The sequence below is a fragment of the Bombina bombina genome, chromosome 12, assembly GCF_027579735.1.
Source record: "Bombina bombina isolate aBomBom1 chromosome 12, aBomBom1.pri, whole genome shotgun sequence".
Taxonomy (NCBI): Eukaryota; Metazoa; Chordata; class Amphibia; order Anura; family Bombinatoridae; genus Bombina; species Bombina bombina.
The window spans coordinates 92511647-92531105 of NC_069510.1; the positions used below are offsets into that span (position 1 = coordinate 92511647).

General features: G+C 41.8%; 1 protein-coding gene across 2 annotated transcripts in view; it reads left to right on the forward strand.

Annotated features, from left to right (window-relative positions):
• The window catches only part of SCAI (suppressor of cancer cell invasion), a 573395-nt gene that overhangs the window by 406422 nt on the left and 147514 nt on the right, over nt 1–19459 (forward strand). For both annotated transcript variants that reach the window (XM_053695796.1, XM_053695797.1), the window contains one exon: nt 17940–18018. In XM_053695796.1, coding sequence (XP_053551771.1) covers nt 17940–18018 — 79 coding nt within the window. The remainder of the gene's footprint in view (nt 1–17939; nt 18019–19459) is intronic.

Genomic DNA, 19459 nt, shown 5'->3' on the forward strand with positions numbered 1-19459 from the left:
CATAATCCGGTCCAGAAGAGGGCTCCAAAGTCTTCCTCCTATCCGGCAAGAAGAGGACATCCGGACCGGCAAACATCTTCTCCAAGCGGCATCTTCGATCTTCTTCCATCCGGAGCGAAGCGGCAGGATCCTGAAGACCTCCAGCGCGGAACATCCATCCGGACCGACGACTGAACGACGAATGACTGTTCCTTTAAGGGACGTCATCCAAGATGGCGTCCCTCGAATTCCGATTGGCTGATAGGATTCTATCAGCCAATCGGAATTAAGGTAGGAATTTTCTGATTGGCTGATGGAATCAGCCAATCAGAATCTAGTTCAATCCGATTGGGCCGATCCAATCAGCCAATCAGATTGAGCTCGCATTCTATTGGCTGATCGGAACAGCCAATAGAATGCGAGCTCAATCTGATTGGCTGATTGGATCAGCCAATCGGATTGAACTTGATTCTGATTGGCTGATTCCATCAGCCAATCAGAAAATTCCTACCTTAATTCCGATTGGCTGATAGAATCCTATCAGCCAATCGGAATTCGAGGGACGCCATCTTGGATGACGTCCCTTAAAGGAACAGTCATTCGTCGTTCAGTCGTCGGTCCGGATGGATGTTCCACGCTGGAGGTCTTCAGGATCCTGCCGCTTCGCTCCGGATGGAAGAAGATCGAAGATGCCGCTTGGAGAAGATGTTTGCCGGTCCGGATGTCCTCTTCTTGCCGGATAGGAGGAAGACTTTGGAGCCTCTTCTGGACCGGATTATGGATCGCCAACCCCCGCTTGGGTTGGATGAAGATCTTGGAGCCAGGACGGATCGGTGATACCTGGATGGTGAAGACAAGGTAGGAAGATCTTCAGGGGCTTAGTGTTAGGTTTATTTAAGGGGGGTTTGGGTTAGATTAGGGGTATGTGGGTGGTGGGTTGTAATGTTGGGGGGGGGGGGTAGTGTATGGTTTTTTTTTACAGGCAAAAGAGCTGAACTTCTTGGGGCATGCCCCGCAAAGGGCCCTGTTCAGGGCTGGTAAGGTAAAAGAGCTTGTAACTTTTTTAATTTAGAATAGGGTAGGGAATTTTTTATTTTGGGGGGGCTTTGTTATTTTATTAGGGGGCTTAGAGTAGGTGTAATTAGTTTAAAATTGTTGTAATATTTTTCTTATGTTTGTAAATATTTTTTTTATTTTCTGTAACTTAGTTCTTTTTTATTTTTTGTACTTTAGCTAGTTTATTTAATTGTATTTATTTGTAGGAATTGTGTTTAATTAATTTATTGATAGTGTAGTGTTAGGTTAATTGTAGGTAATTGTAGGTAGTTTATTTAATTATTTTATTGATAGGGTAGTGTTAGGTTTAATTATAACTTAGGTTAGGATTTATTTTACAGGTAAATTTGTTATTATTTTAACTAGGTAACTATTAAATAGTTCTTAACTATTTAATAGCTATTGTACCTGGTTAAAATAATTACAAAGTTGCCTGTAAAATAAATATTAATCCTAAAATAGCTATAATATAATTATAATTTATATTGTAGCTATATTAGGATTTATTTTACAGGTAAGTATTTAGCTTTAAATAGGAATAAGTTATTTAATAAGAGTTAATTTATTTCGTTAGATAAATATTATATTTAACTTAGGGGGGTGTTAGGGTTAGACTTAGCTTTAGGGGTTAATCCATTTATTAGAATAGCGGTGAGCTCCGATCGGAAGATTAGGGGTTAATAATTGAAGTTAGGTGTTGGCGATGTTAGGGAGGGCAGATTAGGGGTTAATACTATTTATGATAGGGTTAGTGAGGCGGATTAGGGGTTAATAACTTTATTATAGTAGCGCTCAGGTCCGCTCGGCAGATTAGGGGTTAATAAGTGTAGGCAGGTGTCGGCGACGTTGTGGGGGGCAGGTTAGGGGTTAATAAATATAATATAGGGGTCGGCGATGTTAGGGCAGCAGATTAGGGGTACATAGGGATAACGTAGGTGGCGGCGGTTTACGGAGCGGCAGATTAGGGGTTTTAAAAAAATATGCAGGGGTCAGCGATAGCGGGGGCGGCAGATTAGGGGTTAATAAGTGTAAGGTTAGGGGTGTTTAGGACTCGGGGTACATGTTAGAGTGTTAGGTGCAGACGTAGGAAGTGTTTCCCCATAGCAAACAATGGGGGCTGCGTTAGGAGCTGAACGCTGCTTTTTTGCAGGTGTTAGGTCTTTTTTCAGCTCAAACAGCCCCATTGTTTCCTATGGGGGAATCGTGCACGAGCACGTTTTTGAGGCCGGCCGCGTCCGTAAGCAACTCTGGTATCGAGAGTTGCTTTTGCGGTAAAAATGCTCTACGCTCCTTTTTTGGAGCCTAACGCAGCATTTGTTTGAACTCTCGATACCAGAGTTAATTTTATGGTGCGGCAGAAAAAAGCCCGCGGAGCGTTTAACAGCCCTTTTACCGCCGAACTCCAAATCTAGGCCTATATGTCCACAATAGACTTGCAGGATGCATACCTTCATATTCCGATTCATCCAGAAACACTATCAGTTTCTGAGATTCTCTTTTCTAGACAAGCATTACCAATTTGTTGCTCTTCCATTTGGCCTAGCAACAGCTCCAAGAATCTTTTTCTTATTTGGACGATATCTTGGTACTAGCTCAGTCTTTACATACTGCAGAATCTCACACGAATCAACTAGTGTTGTTTCTTCGGAAACATGGTTGGAGGATCAATTTACCAAAAAGTTTCTTGATTCCTCAGACAAGGGTCACCTTTTTAGGTTTCCAGATAGATTCAGTGTCCATGACTCTGTCTCTAACAGACAAGAGACGTTTAAAATTGGTTGCAGCCTGCCGGCGCCTTCAGTCTCAGTCATTCCCTTCAGTGGCTATGTGCATGGAAGTTTTAGGTCTCATGACTGCAGCATCGGACGCAATCCCCTTTGCTCGTTTTCACATGAGACCTCTACAGCTTTGTATGCTGAATCAATGGTGCAGGGATTATACAAAGATATCACAATTAATATCCTTGAATCCCAATGTACGACACTCTCTGACATGGTGGATAGATCACCATCGTTTGGTTCAAGGGGCTTCTTTTGTTTCGCCCAACCTGGACTGTGATCACAACAGATGCGAGTCTTTCAGGTTGGGGAGCTGTTTGGGGGTCTCTGACAGCACAAGGGGTTTGGAAATCTCAAGAGGCGAGATTACCAATAAATATTTTAGAACTCCGTGCAATTCTCAGGGCTCTTCAGTTCTGGCCTCTACTAAAGAGAGAACCGTTCATTTGTTTTCAGACAGACCAATATCACAACTGTGGCTTATGTCAATCATCAGGGTGGGACTCACAGTCCCCAAGCTATGAAAGAAGTATCTCGGATACTTGCTTGGGCGGAATCCAGCTCCTGTCTAATCTCTGCGGTACATATCCCAGGTGTAGACAATTGGGAGGCGGATTATCTCAGCCGCCAGACTTTACATCCAGGGGAGTGGTCTCTCCATCCAGATGTGTTTTCTCAGATTGTTTCAGATGTGGGGGCTTCCAGAGATAAATCTCATGGCCTCTCATCTGAACTAGAAACTTCCCAGATACCTGTCCAGGTCCAGGGATGTTCAGGCCGGAAGCAGTGGATGCGCTGACACTTCCTTGGTGTTATCAACCTGCTTACATCTTCCCGCCTCTAGTTCTTCTTCCAAGAGTGATTTCCAAAATCATCATGGAACAGTCTTTTGTGTTGTGCTGGTGGCTCCAGCATGGCCACACAGGTTTTGGTATGCGGATCTGGTTCGGATGTCCAGTTGCCCGCCTTGGCCACTTCCATTTACGGCCGGACCTACTATCTCAAGGTCCGTTTTTCCATCAGGATCTCAAATCATTAATTTGAAGGTATGGAAATTGAACGCTTAGTTCTAAGTCATAGAGGTTTCTCTGATTCAGTGATTAATACTATGTTACAAGCTCGTAAGTCTGTCTCTAGGAAGATTTATTATAGAGTTTGGAAGGCTTATATTTCATGGTGTTCTTCTCATAAATTCTCCTGGCATTCTTTTAGAATTCCTAGAATTTTGCAGTTTCTTCAGGATGGTCTGGATAATGGTTTGTCTGCAAGTTCCTTGAAAGGACAAATCTCTGCTCTTTCTGTTTTATTTCACAGAAAATTGCTATACTTCCTGATATACACTGTTTTGTACAGGCTTTAGTTCGTATTAAGCCTGTCATTAAGTCAATTTCTCCTCCTTGGAGTCTTAATTTGGTTCTGAGGGCTTTACAGGCTCCTCCTTTTGAACCTATGCATTCTTTGGACATTAAACTACTTTCCTGGAAAGTGTTGTTCCTTTTGGCTATCTCTTCTGCTAGAAGAGTTTCTGAGCTATCTGCTCTTTCTTGTGAGTCTCCTTTTCTGATTTTTCATCAGGATAAGGCAGTTTTGCGGACTTCTTTTCAATTTTTAAATAAGGTTGTGAATTCTAACAACATTAGTAGAGAAATTGTTGTCCCTTCTTTATGTCCTAATCCTAAGAATTCTTTGGAGAGATCCTTACATTCTTTGGATGTGGTAAGAGCTTTGAAATATTATGTGGAAGCTACTAAAAATTTCAGGAAGACTTTCTAGTCTATTTGTTTTATTTTCTGGTCCTAGGAAAGGTCAGAAAGCTTCTGCTGTTTCCTTGGCTTCTTGGTTGAAACTTTTGATTCATCAAGCTTATTTGGAGTCGGGTCAAACCCCGCCTCAGAGAATTACAGCTCATTCTACTAGATCAGTCTCTACTTCATGGGCTTTTAAGAATGAAGCTTCAGTCGATCAGATTTGCAAAGCAGCCACTTGGTCCTCTTTGCATACATTTACTAAATTCTACCATTTTGATGTATTTGCTTCTTTGGAAGCAGTTTTTGGTAGAAAAGTTCTCAGGCAGCTGTTTCAGTTTGATTCTTCTGCTTTTGTTTTAAGTTTTTTTCTTTTCAAAGTGAAAATAACTTATTTTTTGGGTTGTGGATTATTTTTTCAGCGTAATATGGCTGTTTTTATTTTATTCCCTCCCTCTCTAGTGACTCTTGAGTGGAAGACTCCACATCTTGGGTATTGATATCCCATATGTCACTAGCTCATGGACTCTTGCCAATTACATGAAAGAAAACATAATTTATGTAAGAACTTACCTGATAAATTCATTTCTTTCATATTGGCAAGAGTCCAGGAGGCCCACCCTTTTGATGGTGGTTATGATTTTTTTGTATAAAGCACAATTATTTGCAAATTTCCTTTGTTGATGCTTTCTACTCCTTTCTTTATCACCCCACTGCTTGGCTATTCGTTAAACTGAATTGTGGGTGTGGTGAGGGGTGTATTTATAGGCATTTTGAGGTTTGGGAAACTTTGCCCCTCCTGGTAGGATTGTATATCCCATATGTCGCTAGGCTCATGGACTCTTGCCAATATGAAAGAAATGATATTTATCAGGTAAGTTCTTACATAAATTATGTTTTTTCGAGGATGGCTCTATCCTAGCAAGAGCAGGCCGTCAGTGAGACTGATTGCTCCGTTTGTGCCCGTGAGTTTTTCGCCGCCATGGGGGTTTCCTTGTTGCAAGGATCTGCTGTCTCAAGGCCCCTTTGCGTCATCGGATCTTATTTTTCTGAGGCGGATAATGAGAGATCGCTAGGTCTTAGCTGAGGAAGGATTTTTTCTGAGAGGTTACGGTCCTCTCCTTCAGCGCGTCTGGTCTCTGTTTGGGGTGATGGTTCCTTCGATAGTTCTGAGACAAAATTTAAACCACAGAGCTTGTTTCTTTATTTGGATTTATTCTCAGTTTCTTGCCACAGCTCGAACTTCAGAATTTTCTGTTTAGTTTCTTGAGTGCTCTGGCAGAGGTGTCGTACCCTAGATGACAGACAGGACCTGTTTTGGGTTCTAGTTAAGTCTGCCTCTTTCCTTCTACTCGAGAGATGGAGTTATTTCTAGCTATTCCGGTCCAGACAGAGCAGGTCCATCTATCCTAGATGACAGACAGGACCTGTTTTAGGTACTATCTTAGATCGGCGCTTGATTCTGGATCATATTGGATCCAGGGATCCTAGAGGCTTGAGCTAGACATCTCATTCTGCTTTTCTGGGCTTTTTTCTTCTCTTGATTTTGTCTTTTGGCATAGAGAGGGAAGCTTTTTAGGTGACTTTTGGAGTCATTGTCCAAGTACCTATCGCAGTGCGAGCATTATTTCATTCCACTGTTGGTTGTTGTGTAGCTGGTCCCTCATCATCTATCATAGGTGTGGAGGGCCCCTCTTTGTTTTCCTCCAGGATGATTTGGAGAAGGGTGTTCCTAGCTATTCCCTTGTTCAAACAGTCTTTTTGGGGCAGCCAGCTGTGATAGCCTGATGGTTAGCTTAGCTGCCTAGCAAGCAGAAGGTTTGCAGTTAAATCCAGCTGCAGTTCATTTGCTTGTGGGCTCGAAAGCAGCTTTTAAATACCCTGTTTGGTCTTCTACTCTAGAGGCTCATTGAGCTTCCGGGCATTCAGTTATTTTTGCTAGGGCACTGACTGCAGTCAGGCCAGTGAGTTCTATCTGCTGCTCCTCTCTTGGAGTTTAGATTTTATTTTTAGGGGTTTGCATCGGGTTTACTTTGGTACCTGTGCAGGAGGTTGGTCTTTGAATTTTCTTCAATGATCTATTCTGTCTGTAGTTTTTGTGCCATAGTCTCTGTGTTGCAATCTGCAATACGTACTCCTTATTGGGGTGTTCTTTATAATGAGGCTGTTTTTTACGAGATTAGTTAGGTTTTCTTTATAAAGATTGTTATTTTTTATATGTCATATTCCTTTTCCAGGGGGAAAAAAGTTTTTTTCCCTTTTCAGGAAATCATTGCATTGATGTTTTTTCAGACTAGAGAAGAATAATCAGTTTTTCTCTGTGAATATTCGTATCCTGGGAAGTGCAAGGGTCTGAAAGCTTGGTCGGCTTCTTTATTGTTAGTGGAGGAGTGTCTTTCGCTTGACATAGGAGACAGCGGGACGCTAGCCTCCTCAGATGTTTACAGCTCAGTTCGAGAGCAATAACATCATCTTGGATCTTTGGCATGAGATCTCTATCGTTCTGATTTTTGGGTGGCTGCTTGGTCCTCCTAGCATTCTTTTTGCTTTTGTCGAAGCAGCTTTTGGGAGAATTGGGTTTGTTGCAGGCTGTGGTGCCCTCAGATTTGGGCCGCTTCTCCTTTTTACCCTCCCGTTAGCATTCAGTGTCCTCTGTAGCTTGGGTATAATTTCCCATAAGTAATGAATGCAGCTGCGGACTCTCCCTGTATTAAGAAGGAAAACATAAATTATGTTTGCCAGATAATTTCCTTTCCTTCTGTACAGGGAGAGTCCACAGCTCCCGCCCCTGTTCTCCGTTGGGCGGCCCTAAATTTAATTTGTTTTTCTTCTGGCTGTAATGCTTGTGGGATATTCCACTATCAGACCAAACTTGGCCAGTAGTCTTGATATCCTGGTGTCAAGCTGGAATGATAGGGAATATCCCAGAGCAGAGAAAGTTTGCAAAATGAGGTAAACAGTACTCACACTATGCAGGGTAGTCTTTGGCGGCAGCAGCAGGTAGGAATCAGCGGTTAGGCAGTTCAAGGGTAAACCACTTGGAGGACTGAAACAGACAGGATAAGGCAGTGGTAAGGCAGTTTAAGGGTAAATTAATAGAATGGTCAGGCAGGCAGAGTTCGGTAAAAGAATGGCAATCCAATATTTTAGGGTTAAGGCAAGCAGAGTAGTCAAACAGGCAGACTTCATCAACAGTAAAGCAATCCAGCAATTCAGGGGTTAAGGCAAGCAGCATAGTCAAACAGGCAGAGTTCATCAACAGTGAATTAATACAGCAATTCAGCATACAGATATACAGCACCCAGGAGCACAAGAAGAAACACCTATACTTGGGCACAGGTGAGAGGGACTGAGACCTTTACATAGGGAAGACAGGGCGGGCAGTAATGATGTCATCCACCGTGCTGCAGTTACACTGCATATACCTAGCAACAGGAGGAGTGCCTGTGTCTGTGGCAACAGCCACAGCAGAGCAGAGAGCAGCATGACACTGGCACCTTTTTCACCCTGATATTTTTCCTACTGTTCCTTGTTCCCTCGGCAGAATGACTGGGGGATGAGGGAAGTGGGGGAGGTATTTAAGCCTTTTGCTGAGGTGTCCTCCTCCTGGTGGCCAGGTTCAGTATTTCCCATAAATAATGAATGCAGCTGTGGACTCTCCCTGTACAGAAGGAAAGGAAATTATCTGGTAAGCATAATTTATGTTTTCCTTCTTAATATGAGGAGTCCATGGTATCATTCCTTGCTGTTGGGAAATACTGAACCTGGCCACCAGGAGGAGGCAAAGACACCCCAGCCAAAGGCTTAAATACCCCCCTACTTCCCTCATATCCCAGTCATCCTTTGCCTTTCGTCACAGGAGGTTGGCAGAGAAGTGTCAGAAGATTCAGAGAAGTTCCTTATGAAGGGTATCTACCCTTCAAAATGGGACTGGAGTTTAAAGTAGTCTTGTCAGCCTCTCAGTGAGAGCATTGACGAATGTTAGAGTCTGGAGATGCAGGGAGAGTCTTTTTGTGAACCCATCCAGACTCGTATTAAGCAATCAGTGTTGACGAGTTATACTGCCTGCTTTCATCACTCAAGTTTATTTCAGGAGTGATGCTTCAAGACTGTCAAACTTGAGAGGCTGTGTTTCTGCTCCACGGCATAGATTCTGGTAAGATTGTTATATTTTTTTTTTTTTTAAAAAAATTAAAATTTCTTTTTTATTGAGAGACATGAAATGGATACAGTATACAATTATACAATTAATTCCCCATGAAGGTTTATAAAACATCAATGTGATTCGCAGATCACAGGAGCAACGTAAGAAAAAGTATATGATATAAAGATACACAAATTACACCTGCAGGAGTATACCAATACCAGATGTCCTCTGCATGCATTCTCTGAAATTAAGCCTGAATCCGCATAAGTAAATTCTGTCTACGTATACACCATTAGGAATAGGCATAGTAAAATGATTCTGGGCTATGGGGAAGGAACCATTGTGTCTCAATTTTATAACATATAACCACCGACAAACCAAATAACACAGAACAAACAGAACAACAAAAACCTGTTCAAAGTGCGATTCTCATATGTGCTGTTGGCAGTTTTGCAGCAGTAGGGCAGGTCTAGAATATGCTGCTATCAAAGGATACAATGCTAACCCACTTATGAAGTATATAGACAGTGAAGAGAGGCGGGACCACTGAGCATAACCAGCTTGTATGTGTAATATGAACATATGAGGGTATCAGCAGAATGCGGAGACTTTAAAGGGAAATCAAGTCAATAACAGTGTAAACCCACCAAAATAGAGAGATATGGGACGTTTAGATATGACCCCTACATGTCTCCCATTTTGAAGTAAATCTAATGGATTAACCCAAAACTAAGTAAAAATAAGGATAAATTCCCTGTATCCCAATTATTACCACACTATACAGAATCTGTCGGTGTATGCTGAGTTTTCTAAATGCGTCTAAGGGATGTAATATAGGCAGTATTCGCATTGGCAGCCCAAATATATTTTCACTAGAAAATATGTGTGAAGCTAAATTACACTAAAAGTAAATTGCGACTGCCCGATATTGATTGCACTGCAAGTGGTTTACAATGCATGCAGAAGACTACAGTACTGGGGATAACCAAGAAGTACCTGAGACAGCCATAATAAAAATTGAACAGGGTGACGGAATTTATGTAGAATAAGTAACTGTTTCCTATGGATTGATAATGAACAGATATTAAATCCCCAATCTTCGGGGGTACATTTGGGTAAGCTAACTCTGCCCATAATGAGTAATGCTTCATATTTGTCAATTAGGGAATAGAAATACAATAATAAAATTATAACAAACCACATATACAATTGCAGCATACATCATAACCAAGTCTCAAACAAATCAGGACATGTGTTGTCCAACAGATATGCTTACAGGATTGGGTTGTTTTATAAATATTGAATCTTTTACAGTAAAATCTAGACTAAATCAATATGAGTGTTAACTGCTGTTAATGATGTGTAGCATCCAAGAGTTTTATCTTAAAGTCCTTGGTGGTATAAAGAATACGAGCAATGAAACGACTAGAACCAAACATGTATGTGACAACAGCACACTTATACCAAAGATTAGGCGAAGGTGTCAGTTCATATGGCTATACCGTTATACAGTCAGCTGGTACTTAGAACTGTTACTGAAAACATATCAATATTTCCCAATACACTAGTTTAGTCCCAAGTGACCAGTACATTTGCTTGGACATGGAAACATACATGTATGCGATCTGTTGATGTAAGAGAGAGAACACTCCCTGAAAACAATAAAACAAAATAAAACAAATAGCCAACAGGGCTATGGCTAAGAATACATTTAGGAACTCCATAACATGGCCAAGCTTTGCCATCGACATTACCACTAAAGTACAGCGGATTTGTAAATGAGCCCTGCAACAAAAGTGTTCCATTATATTAATGTAGGCTATTTTAATCAGCCCATCAGATCCTGAACCTGTCCGTTTAACCGATACCTCTTCTGTGACTCTTAACTCTCAAAAAGCTTGAACAAGCGCTCGGTTCGCATTGCCGGCGCAATAGCAGGTTGCCTGAAGTGAAGGATGTCCCACGGTTGCTTTCAAACTCCTGCGCCATATATTCTATTTGGGCCTTGTGTCCCGCTACATTATTCATGCAGGAAAGCGTGTCGGCAGGTCGCGCAGATATTTGCAAAGTACACAGGGTCATGTTCAAAGGAAACTCTTGTGCCCTATTCACATTATAGCTTTCAAGGCAAATGTTATCCACAGCGGGGCAGGAAAGGTTCAAGTTTCCACCTCTCTCTCTTACCCCCAAGCAATTAGGTGTAATAAACGTGGGGATAGGGCTTGTTGGAGCATTAATAACTCCCATGTCCGTTAGTAGCAGAGCAAATCGAGCAGAGGCTGTCTCCACCGTTACTTCAATGTGAACAAATGCTGTGTCGGCAGGGGCCTGTTTCAAGCCCTGTGATTTCTGATACAGTTGAACCTCGCTCAAAAGTTCTCCCATTGAGGCAGATAGAGAGTCAAATAAAGGTGTGAATAGTTCAGCTAGATTAGCAGTAATTAAGTTCCATTTCGTCAAAGTATACAAGAAGATATGGGCTATGAAAAAAAAGAAAAAAAAACTATGTACAGAGTGGCAGCTCTAGATCTCGCCACAGCACCAGCCGTCTTCTATCCTTAGAAATTGCTTCTCGGTGGCCAAGGGATGGAAATCCTTGATCCTAAAAGTTTTCCAGACACAAGTATTGTCAAGGGCAGAACGGATGGCTGAAGTTATGACCACCAAACAGCTCAATAAGTGACAGCTTATACGGAGCTACATAAGTTAGTGGCCATCTTGGATTGCCGCTCACCGGAAGTCCTCAAGATCGTTATATTTTTTATACATATGATAACACAGAAGACAGGGGTCACAGTATGGCCTCCATTTATCTGTATGGAATCAAGGGTTTAAAGGACCAGTAAAGACAGCAGATTTGCATAATCAACCAAATGCAAGATAACAAGACCATACAATAGCATTTACTCTGAATTTCAAATGAGTAGTAGATTCTTTTCTAACACATTTTAAGTTATGTATATTTCCACTCCCCCTTGTACCATGTGATAGCAATCAGCAATCACAAATGCATATACGTATAGTCTGAGTTCTTGCACATGCTCAGTAGGAGCTGGTGGACTCAAAAAAAAGTGTAAATATAAAAGACTGTGCACATTTTTTTTATGGAAATTAATTGCAAAGTTGTTTAAAATTACATGCTCTATCTGAATCATGAAAATTTAATAAAGCCTGAGTGTCCCTTTAATAATCTTTGATTATGCTGCAACATGTGTGAGATGAGGCTCAGGCAGATGTTGGAACGTACAGAGTTTTTTACTTTCGTTTTGAGAGTTACACAGCCTGAAAGGTTTGGCGCTTTTTTTTGCTATGATAGCAGGGATAGTCCTGCATTGTGCACTACGTAACCGGGTGTGGTCACACTTATTTCCTCTTTCCTGACCGTGCAGTTTACCGGAGAAGAAGCGGTTTCTCTGTTTGGCCTGGGTCATAGGAGGTGGTGAGTGCCCCAGCCATTGGGGGTATAAAGGTGCCATTTTTTCTTATTATTCAGTAGTACTCCCTCTTTACCTAAGTCTTATACCTGCCTATATTGTGAAGGGGCCGCGGTATACCCGCCCGATCAACTATGTTCCACATGCCTTGATAAAGTAATCATGTCAAAGAAAGTTAATATGTTTAATACCACTGAGCCGTCTACCTCTGAGGAGTCTCTGTCCTGTCAGGTGAGCACCCTACAGTCATCTACTAATACACATGCAGCTTCCCGTAGCACTCCTAATCCTCCATCTGGAGGGGGCCTTTTACAGCCAGACTTTACTGAGCAGTTGCAAACGGCAGTGCCTGCGGCCTTTAGTGCTTTACCTCACCCTGCTAAGCGCAAGCTAAAGGTTAAAAATTGCTATCCTTCCCAGGGGTCATCTACTAGCTTATTGGATTTATCTGATACAAGATTATCTGATGATGAAGGCGCCTCTGATACTTCAGAGGGATTTCTTTCTGGGTCGGAATCTGCTGCCTCTAAACCTCCCAGCTGCGGAGGAACCTGACTTTTAGATTTAGGATTGAGCATTTACGCTTTCTGTTGAAGGAAGTTTTAGCTACATTAGAGGTTCCAGAGCCCAAATTGCCTAAGGAACCTTTTATTCCTAAATTAGATAAGGTCTACGAGGACAGGGTTGTACCACAAACCTTTCCCGTTTCCCGTAAAGATGGCGAACATTATTATGAATGAATGGGAAAGGATTGATTCTTCATTTTCCTCTTCCTTTAAGAAATTGTCCCCGGTCCCGGACTCTCAATTGGAGTTGTGGGGTTCCATCCCCAAGGTGGATGGCGCTATCTCCACGCTCGTTAAATGCACTACTATCCCGCTTGAAGATAGTTCTTTGTTTAAAGAGCCCATGGATAAGAAGATAGAAACTCTGTTAAGAAAGATGTTTCAACATACGGGATATTTGTTTCAACCGGCAGCGGCTGTTGCTGCGGTTGCTGGAGCGGCTACCTACTGGTGCGACGCCTTATCTGAGTTGATCAAGGTGGAGGGTCCCCTCGATGTGATCCAGGAAAGAATTAAGACCTTAAGGGTGACTAATTCTTTTATTTGTGATGCAAATATGCAAATTATTTGCCTGAATGCTAAGGCTTCAAGTTTTTTCTGTTCAAGGTCCATAGGGCTCTCTGGCTGAAGTCCTGGTCTGCGGACATGACTTCTAAGTCCAGACTTCTTTCCCTCCCCTTTAAGGGGAAAGACTTTATTTGGTCCAGGCCTAGACTCAATTATCTCCACGTTACTGAAGGCAAAGGTGCCTTTTTACTGCAGGATAAGAAGAACAAGCCTAAGGGACAAGGTCCTAATTTTCTTTCTTTTCGTTCTGATAAATCCCAACATCAGCAGCCCTCCGCAAAGCCCGAGCAATCCAAGGGGGACTTGGAAGCCGGCTCAGTCCTGGAATAAATCCAAGCAGAGCAAGAAGCCCACCGAGACAAAGTCGGCATGAAGGGGCAGCCCCCAATCCGGCTCTGGATCATGTAGGGGGCCAGACTGTCGCTCTTCTCAGACGCTTGGTTTTGGGGACATACAAGACCCGTGGGTCCTGGAGGTCATCGCTCAGGTGTACAAGATAGGTTCAAGTATCATCCACCCAGGGACAGATTCCTCCTATCAAACCTGTCTTCAAGGCCAGAAAAGAGAGAAGCCTTTCTGGGGTGCATGAGAGTTCTCCTCCCTAGGAGTCATTGTCCTGGTACTTCTTGCAGAAAGAGGTCTGGGGTACTATTCGTACCTTTTTGTGGTCCCAAAGAAGGAGGGAACTTTCCGCCCGATTCTGGACCTAAAGTGCTTAAACAAATTCCTATCTGTCCCCTCGTTCAAGATGGAGACGATAAGGTCCATCCTTCCCTTAGTTCAGGAAGGGACAGTTCATGACCACCATAGATCTGAAGGATGCTTACCTTCATGTTCCAATCCACAAGGAAACACTTCAAGTTCCTAAGGTTTGCGTTCCTGGGACCAGCACTTCCAGTTTATTGCACTTCGTTTGGTCTAGCTACTGCTCCAAGAGTTTTTATGAAGGTTCTAGGGGCTCTGCTAGCAGTTGTCAGAACCAGAATTATAGCAGTAGCTCCATACTTGGACAATATTCTGGTTCAAGCACCATCTTGTCGCCTGGCAGAAGACCATTCAAAATCTCTTCTGTTTCTTCTTCGATCTCATGGATGGAAGATAAACTTAGAAAATAGTTCTCTTATTCCCAGTACCATGGTGAAATTCCTGGGTGCTATAATAGACTCCATATCTATGAGGATATTCCTTACAGACCAGAGACGTTACAAGCTAACTTCCGCTTGTCTTGCCCTCCAGACCTCCTTAAGGCCCTCTGTGGCTCGGTTAATGGAGGTGATTGGTCTCATGGTGTCCAGCATGGACATCTTTTCTTTTGCCAGATTCCATTTTCAGACCACTTCAGCTGTGCTTGCTGAGACAGTGGAACGGCGATCATTAAGATCTGTCTCAACAGATTTCTCTAAACAACCGGTCAAGAGAATCACTCTCCTGGTGGCTCTGAAGGCTTGGCCTCTTCTGGGTTCGTCCCAGTTTATCAGATTCCAATCAGACAAAATAACCTCGGTGGCGAACATCAACCATCAGGGGGAAACGAGGAGCTCCTTAGCAATGAGGGAAGTATCTCGGATTCTGGAATGGGTGGAGGCCCACAACTGCTCGCTGTCAGCGATCCACATTCCGGGTGTGGACAACTGGTAAGCGGATTTCCTCAGCAGTAAATCCTTTCATCCGGGAGAATGTTCTCTCCATCCTGAGGTGTTTGCGGAGATTTGCAACAAATGGGGGATGCAGGAGATATATCTCATGGCGTCCCTGCTCAATTCCAAGCTACCCAGATATGGGTCGCAGTCCAGGGATCCTCAAGCGGAGCTAATAGCTGCAATAGCAGTGCCTTGGTGGTTCAATCTAATTTACATTTTCCTGCCGTTACCACTCCTTCCTCATGTAGTGGCCTGCATTAAGCAGGAGCAGACATCAGTGATACTGATTGCTCCATCGTGGCCACAAAGGATGTGGTCCGCGGACCTGGTGGGTTTGTCCTCATCTCCTCCGTGGAAGTTACCTTGTCGCAGGGATCTGCTGGAACAGGGTCCTTTTGTTCATCAAAATCTAGATTCTCTGAGGCTGACTGCGTGGAGATTGAACGCTTAGTTCTAGCCAAGAGAGGTTTCTCTGAGAGGGTTATTGATGCTCTCCTTCAGGCTCGTAAGCCTGTTACTCGTCAAATCTATCATAAGGTGTGGAGAGCTTACTTATTTTGGTATGAAGAACGTGGTTTAGCCTGGCATAAGGTTAAGGCTGCTAGGATACTTTTTTTTTTCCAGGAGGGTCTGGAGAAGGGCCTTTCTGCCAGTTCCCTGAGGGGACAGATTTTGGCCCTATCTGTTTTGCTGCACAAGAGGCTCGCAGAGCTCCTTGACGTGCAATCTTTCGCTAAGGCTCTGATTAGGATCAGACCTGTGTTTAGATCTAATGCTCCACCTTGGAGTTTGAATCTTGTTCTTAAGTTTTTACAATGGGCTCCGTGTGAGCCTATGCATTCGGTTGACATCAAATTGTTGTCTTGGAAGGTTCTTTTTCTTTGGCTATTGCGTCGGCATGCAGAGTTTCTGAAATTGCTGCCTTGCAATGTGAGCCTCCTTATCTGGTGTTCCGCACTGATAAGGCCGTGCTTCGTACCCGCTTGGGTTTTCTACCTAAGGTGGTGTCTGATCGAAACATCAATCAGGAGATTGTGGTTCCTTCCTTATGTCCTAATCCTTCTTCTTCGAAGGAACGTTTACTTCATAATCTGGATGTGGTTCGAGCTTTGAAGTTTTATCTTCAAGCTACTAAGGATTTTAGACAAACTTCTTCCTTGTTTGTTATCTATTCTGGGAAGCGTAAGGGTCTGAAGGCTTCTTCAACTTCCTTATCTTTTTGGTTGAGGGAGTGTTATACGCTTAGCTTACGATGTCAGTGGGACTTAAACCTCCTCAGAGGGTTACGGCTCTTTCCACTAGAGCGGTGGGCTTCCTCTTGGGCTTTTAAAAACAAGGCCTCTATGGATCAGATTTGTAAGGCGGCTACCTGGTCCTACTTACACACTTTTTCAAAATTCTACAAGTTTGACGTTTTTGCTTCGGCTGAAGCAGCTTTTGGGAGAAAGGTTTTACAGGCTGTGGTGCCCTCAGATTAGGGTCTGCCTTATCTTTACCTCTCCCGTTATCATTCAGTGTCCTCTATAGCTTGGGTATATTTTTATCAACAGTAAGGAATTATGCCGTGGACTCTCCTCATATTATGAAGGAAAATTATGCTTACCTGATCATTTCCTTCTGTATGAGAAGAGTCCACGGCCCCCGCCTGTATACTCCGAGCGGACCAAAGTTATGTTTTCTTTTTTCCGGCACCATTTATACCCTTATATTTCTCCTACTGTTCCTTGTTCCCTTGGCAGTATGACTGGGATATGAGGGAAGTAGGTGGAGTATTTAAGTCATTGGCTGGGGTGTCTTTGCCTCCTCCTGGTGGCCAGGTTCAGTATTTCCCAACAGTAAGGAATGATGCCGTGGACTCTCCTCATACAGAAGGAAATGAAATTATCAGGTAAGCATAATTTGTTTTTTGTTACTTTTCTAAGACTTGTTTAAAAGAAATCATGTGCAAACAACAACAAAAAAAGAGTAAAATTGTTATTTGAATTTCATTCCCACCACAAAAGTAGCCACAATTTGTAGGTTAGTTTTGCTAATTTATATTAAATGATGTTTGGCTCAGTACACAGAGGTGACTCATTGAACACGTTACTTTGGTTAAATATTTTTGTTTTGTTTTTTTGAAGTGTTGTTCTGTTTTAGGGCTAGGTTAAGAGTGGAGCATTAACTTCGTTAGATAGAGGCTTTTTGTGCTCGTATTACAAGTTAAAAGCTGAACTTCGAATATCGCAACCCTGTTAACGTTCTCTCCCATAGACTTTACTGGAATGCAAAAACTACACACACAAAAGAAGAAGAATGTGTTATATTGATTCTTTATATATATATATATATATATATATATATATATATATATATACAGTATATATATATATATACACATATATATAAAACTTATTCCACATTCCAACATTCTTCACATAGGGGAATTTGCTCTCTTTGCATGTATTTAACTACTTGACTGCAAAGGGCTCCAATGCACGCACGCACACACACACACACACACATATATATATATATATATATATATGTGTGTACATATGTATTTATGTGTATATATGTCTAAATACATATGTACACATATACATAAATACATGTGTAAATTAGACATGTGAATGTATGTACCTGTATGTCTTTGTTAACGCCCTTAGCGGCCTTTTTTCTCTCTAACACTTGATACCTCATATCTTTGAACCCTCTAAACTTTTTAATGCAATTTAAATATATATAAATAAATATATATATATATATATATAATATATCTCAGACCGTGCTAATAGGAGTGTAACTGTACTGTTAAATTGATGTTTTATGTGTTTAGTACAACAAATTTTAACACACCACCCTTTGCGTGAGCCTTGAAGTCGCGCTAACCTGATGCATGTTAAATTAGATTGCGCACAAGCGAACACATTTACTTTCAACTCATAATAGGCGCACAAAGAGCAGAGAAATGTGCCACTCATAATCTAGCCCTTACTTGGTAGATCATCCCTTTATGTTGTAATCCCTGTTTTGTTTTTGTTGCAGGAGCTGCCTGCCAACAGTGCCCTCCTGATATATCTGTCTGCCACGGGTGTTTTTCCGACAGGTCGCTCTGATTATGAAGGTACGATAAAGGAATGCTCCCTGTCATGCACAGGGTTACAATTCTCTTTATTCCACGCCGTGTGATGAGCACCTCATTGCTGGAGTAGTCCGTAGTGCATGTCTGAGCCTACCTAATGCGCTGTGCTGGGATGGTGGCTCTCCAGCAGTGCAGGGGCTTACTTGGGTATTCCTATTCATCACATGGTTCCCATTTTCATTTATACTATCATATTTGCTGAAATGCAAAGCTACATCACAACAATTCTGTGGGCTATGAAAAAAAGATTTTCTAAACACTTTAAGGGGACAATATATGCAAACAAGCAGCTGATAATTTATTTTTTTTTTAATATTTTTTTGTTTACAGCAATTGCACAAATACCCCTTCAAATGGGCCCAACTCTCCCCTCCCAAGTGGGAGGTTGATTTCTACTGCTGCCTCTCATTTACATAGCTTTTCAATAACAATACTGCAGTATTGGAATTTTCATTATGGGTGGTGCTTTAAATAAGCAACATGCAAATACAGCTATTTGAAAACAATTTAATACACTCCAGCAGGTAAAATAAATCTTTGTGAGCATATTAAAGGGGAGAAATGTTTACAGTATAATGTCCCTTTAATTTGCAGAGACAAAATAATATAGTTTTCATGGAAGTGTCACAAAAAAATACTTTATTGTATTAGAAAACAAGCTTCAAAAACTATGAAAACAACAAGAATAAACACATCTGTTGTGTATGTGTTTGTGCCTTGTATTGTAGTGTAATGATGCATGTTCTCCTGAATTTTCATAGTGCGCATCTGAGATTTGTGGGCTGCTGACTTGTCGCAGAATTGTTCTTGTGTGACATTTACGATTCCATTTGTTACGTCCACTATTCGTTTAAAAAAAAAAAACTAACTGGAAAGTAAGCTTATATTTTATTTTTCAATTGTATTTACTTATTTTGAAGTGTTCAATAAAACTTATTTAAAAAACAAAGGTGGGGACAGACAAGTCTTGACCAGTTACAGATACGAGGTGGATAACATCATTTTACACATGAAAATGTTTTAACCCCATCATGTCATTGGCCATCCAGTAGATTAAAAGAATGCATTCCTTTATCTAAGCATGCTGTTCATCAACAACGCTGCTGCGTGCATGGCTTTAGCATGGAGGGTGGCCGACATAGCAGCTAGGGAGGCTGGGTGCCAGTAATTCAGGTGACTGGTGTTAGGACAGCTGCAGCCATATGCACATTGTCTTTTATACTTTGGTTCGCATGATATATAGCAGTGCTTCTTAATCTTTTTTTGTCAGTGAAATAGATTATATGGAAGTAAATGAACTCTTTGTTATTCTTTACTTAAATTGCCATTTCAGTACTACATTTCAATGTGAAATAAATTATTCTAGCATTCACTATCACCTTAACGAACGGTGGTATCTCCTGTGCTTTCATAATCGCTTATG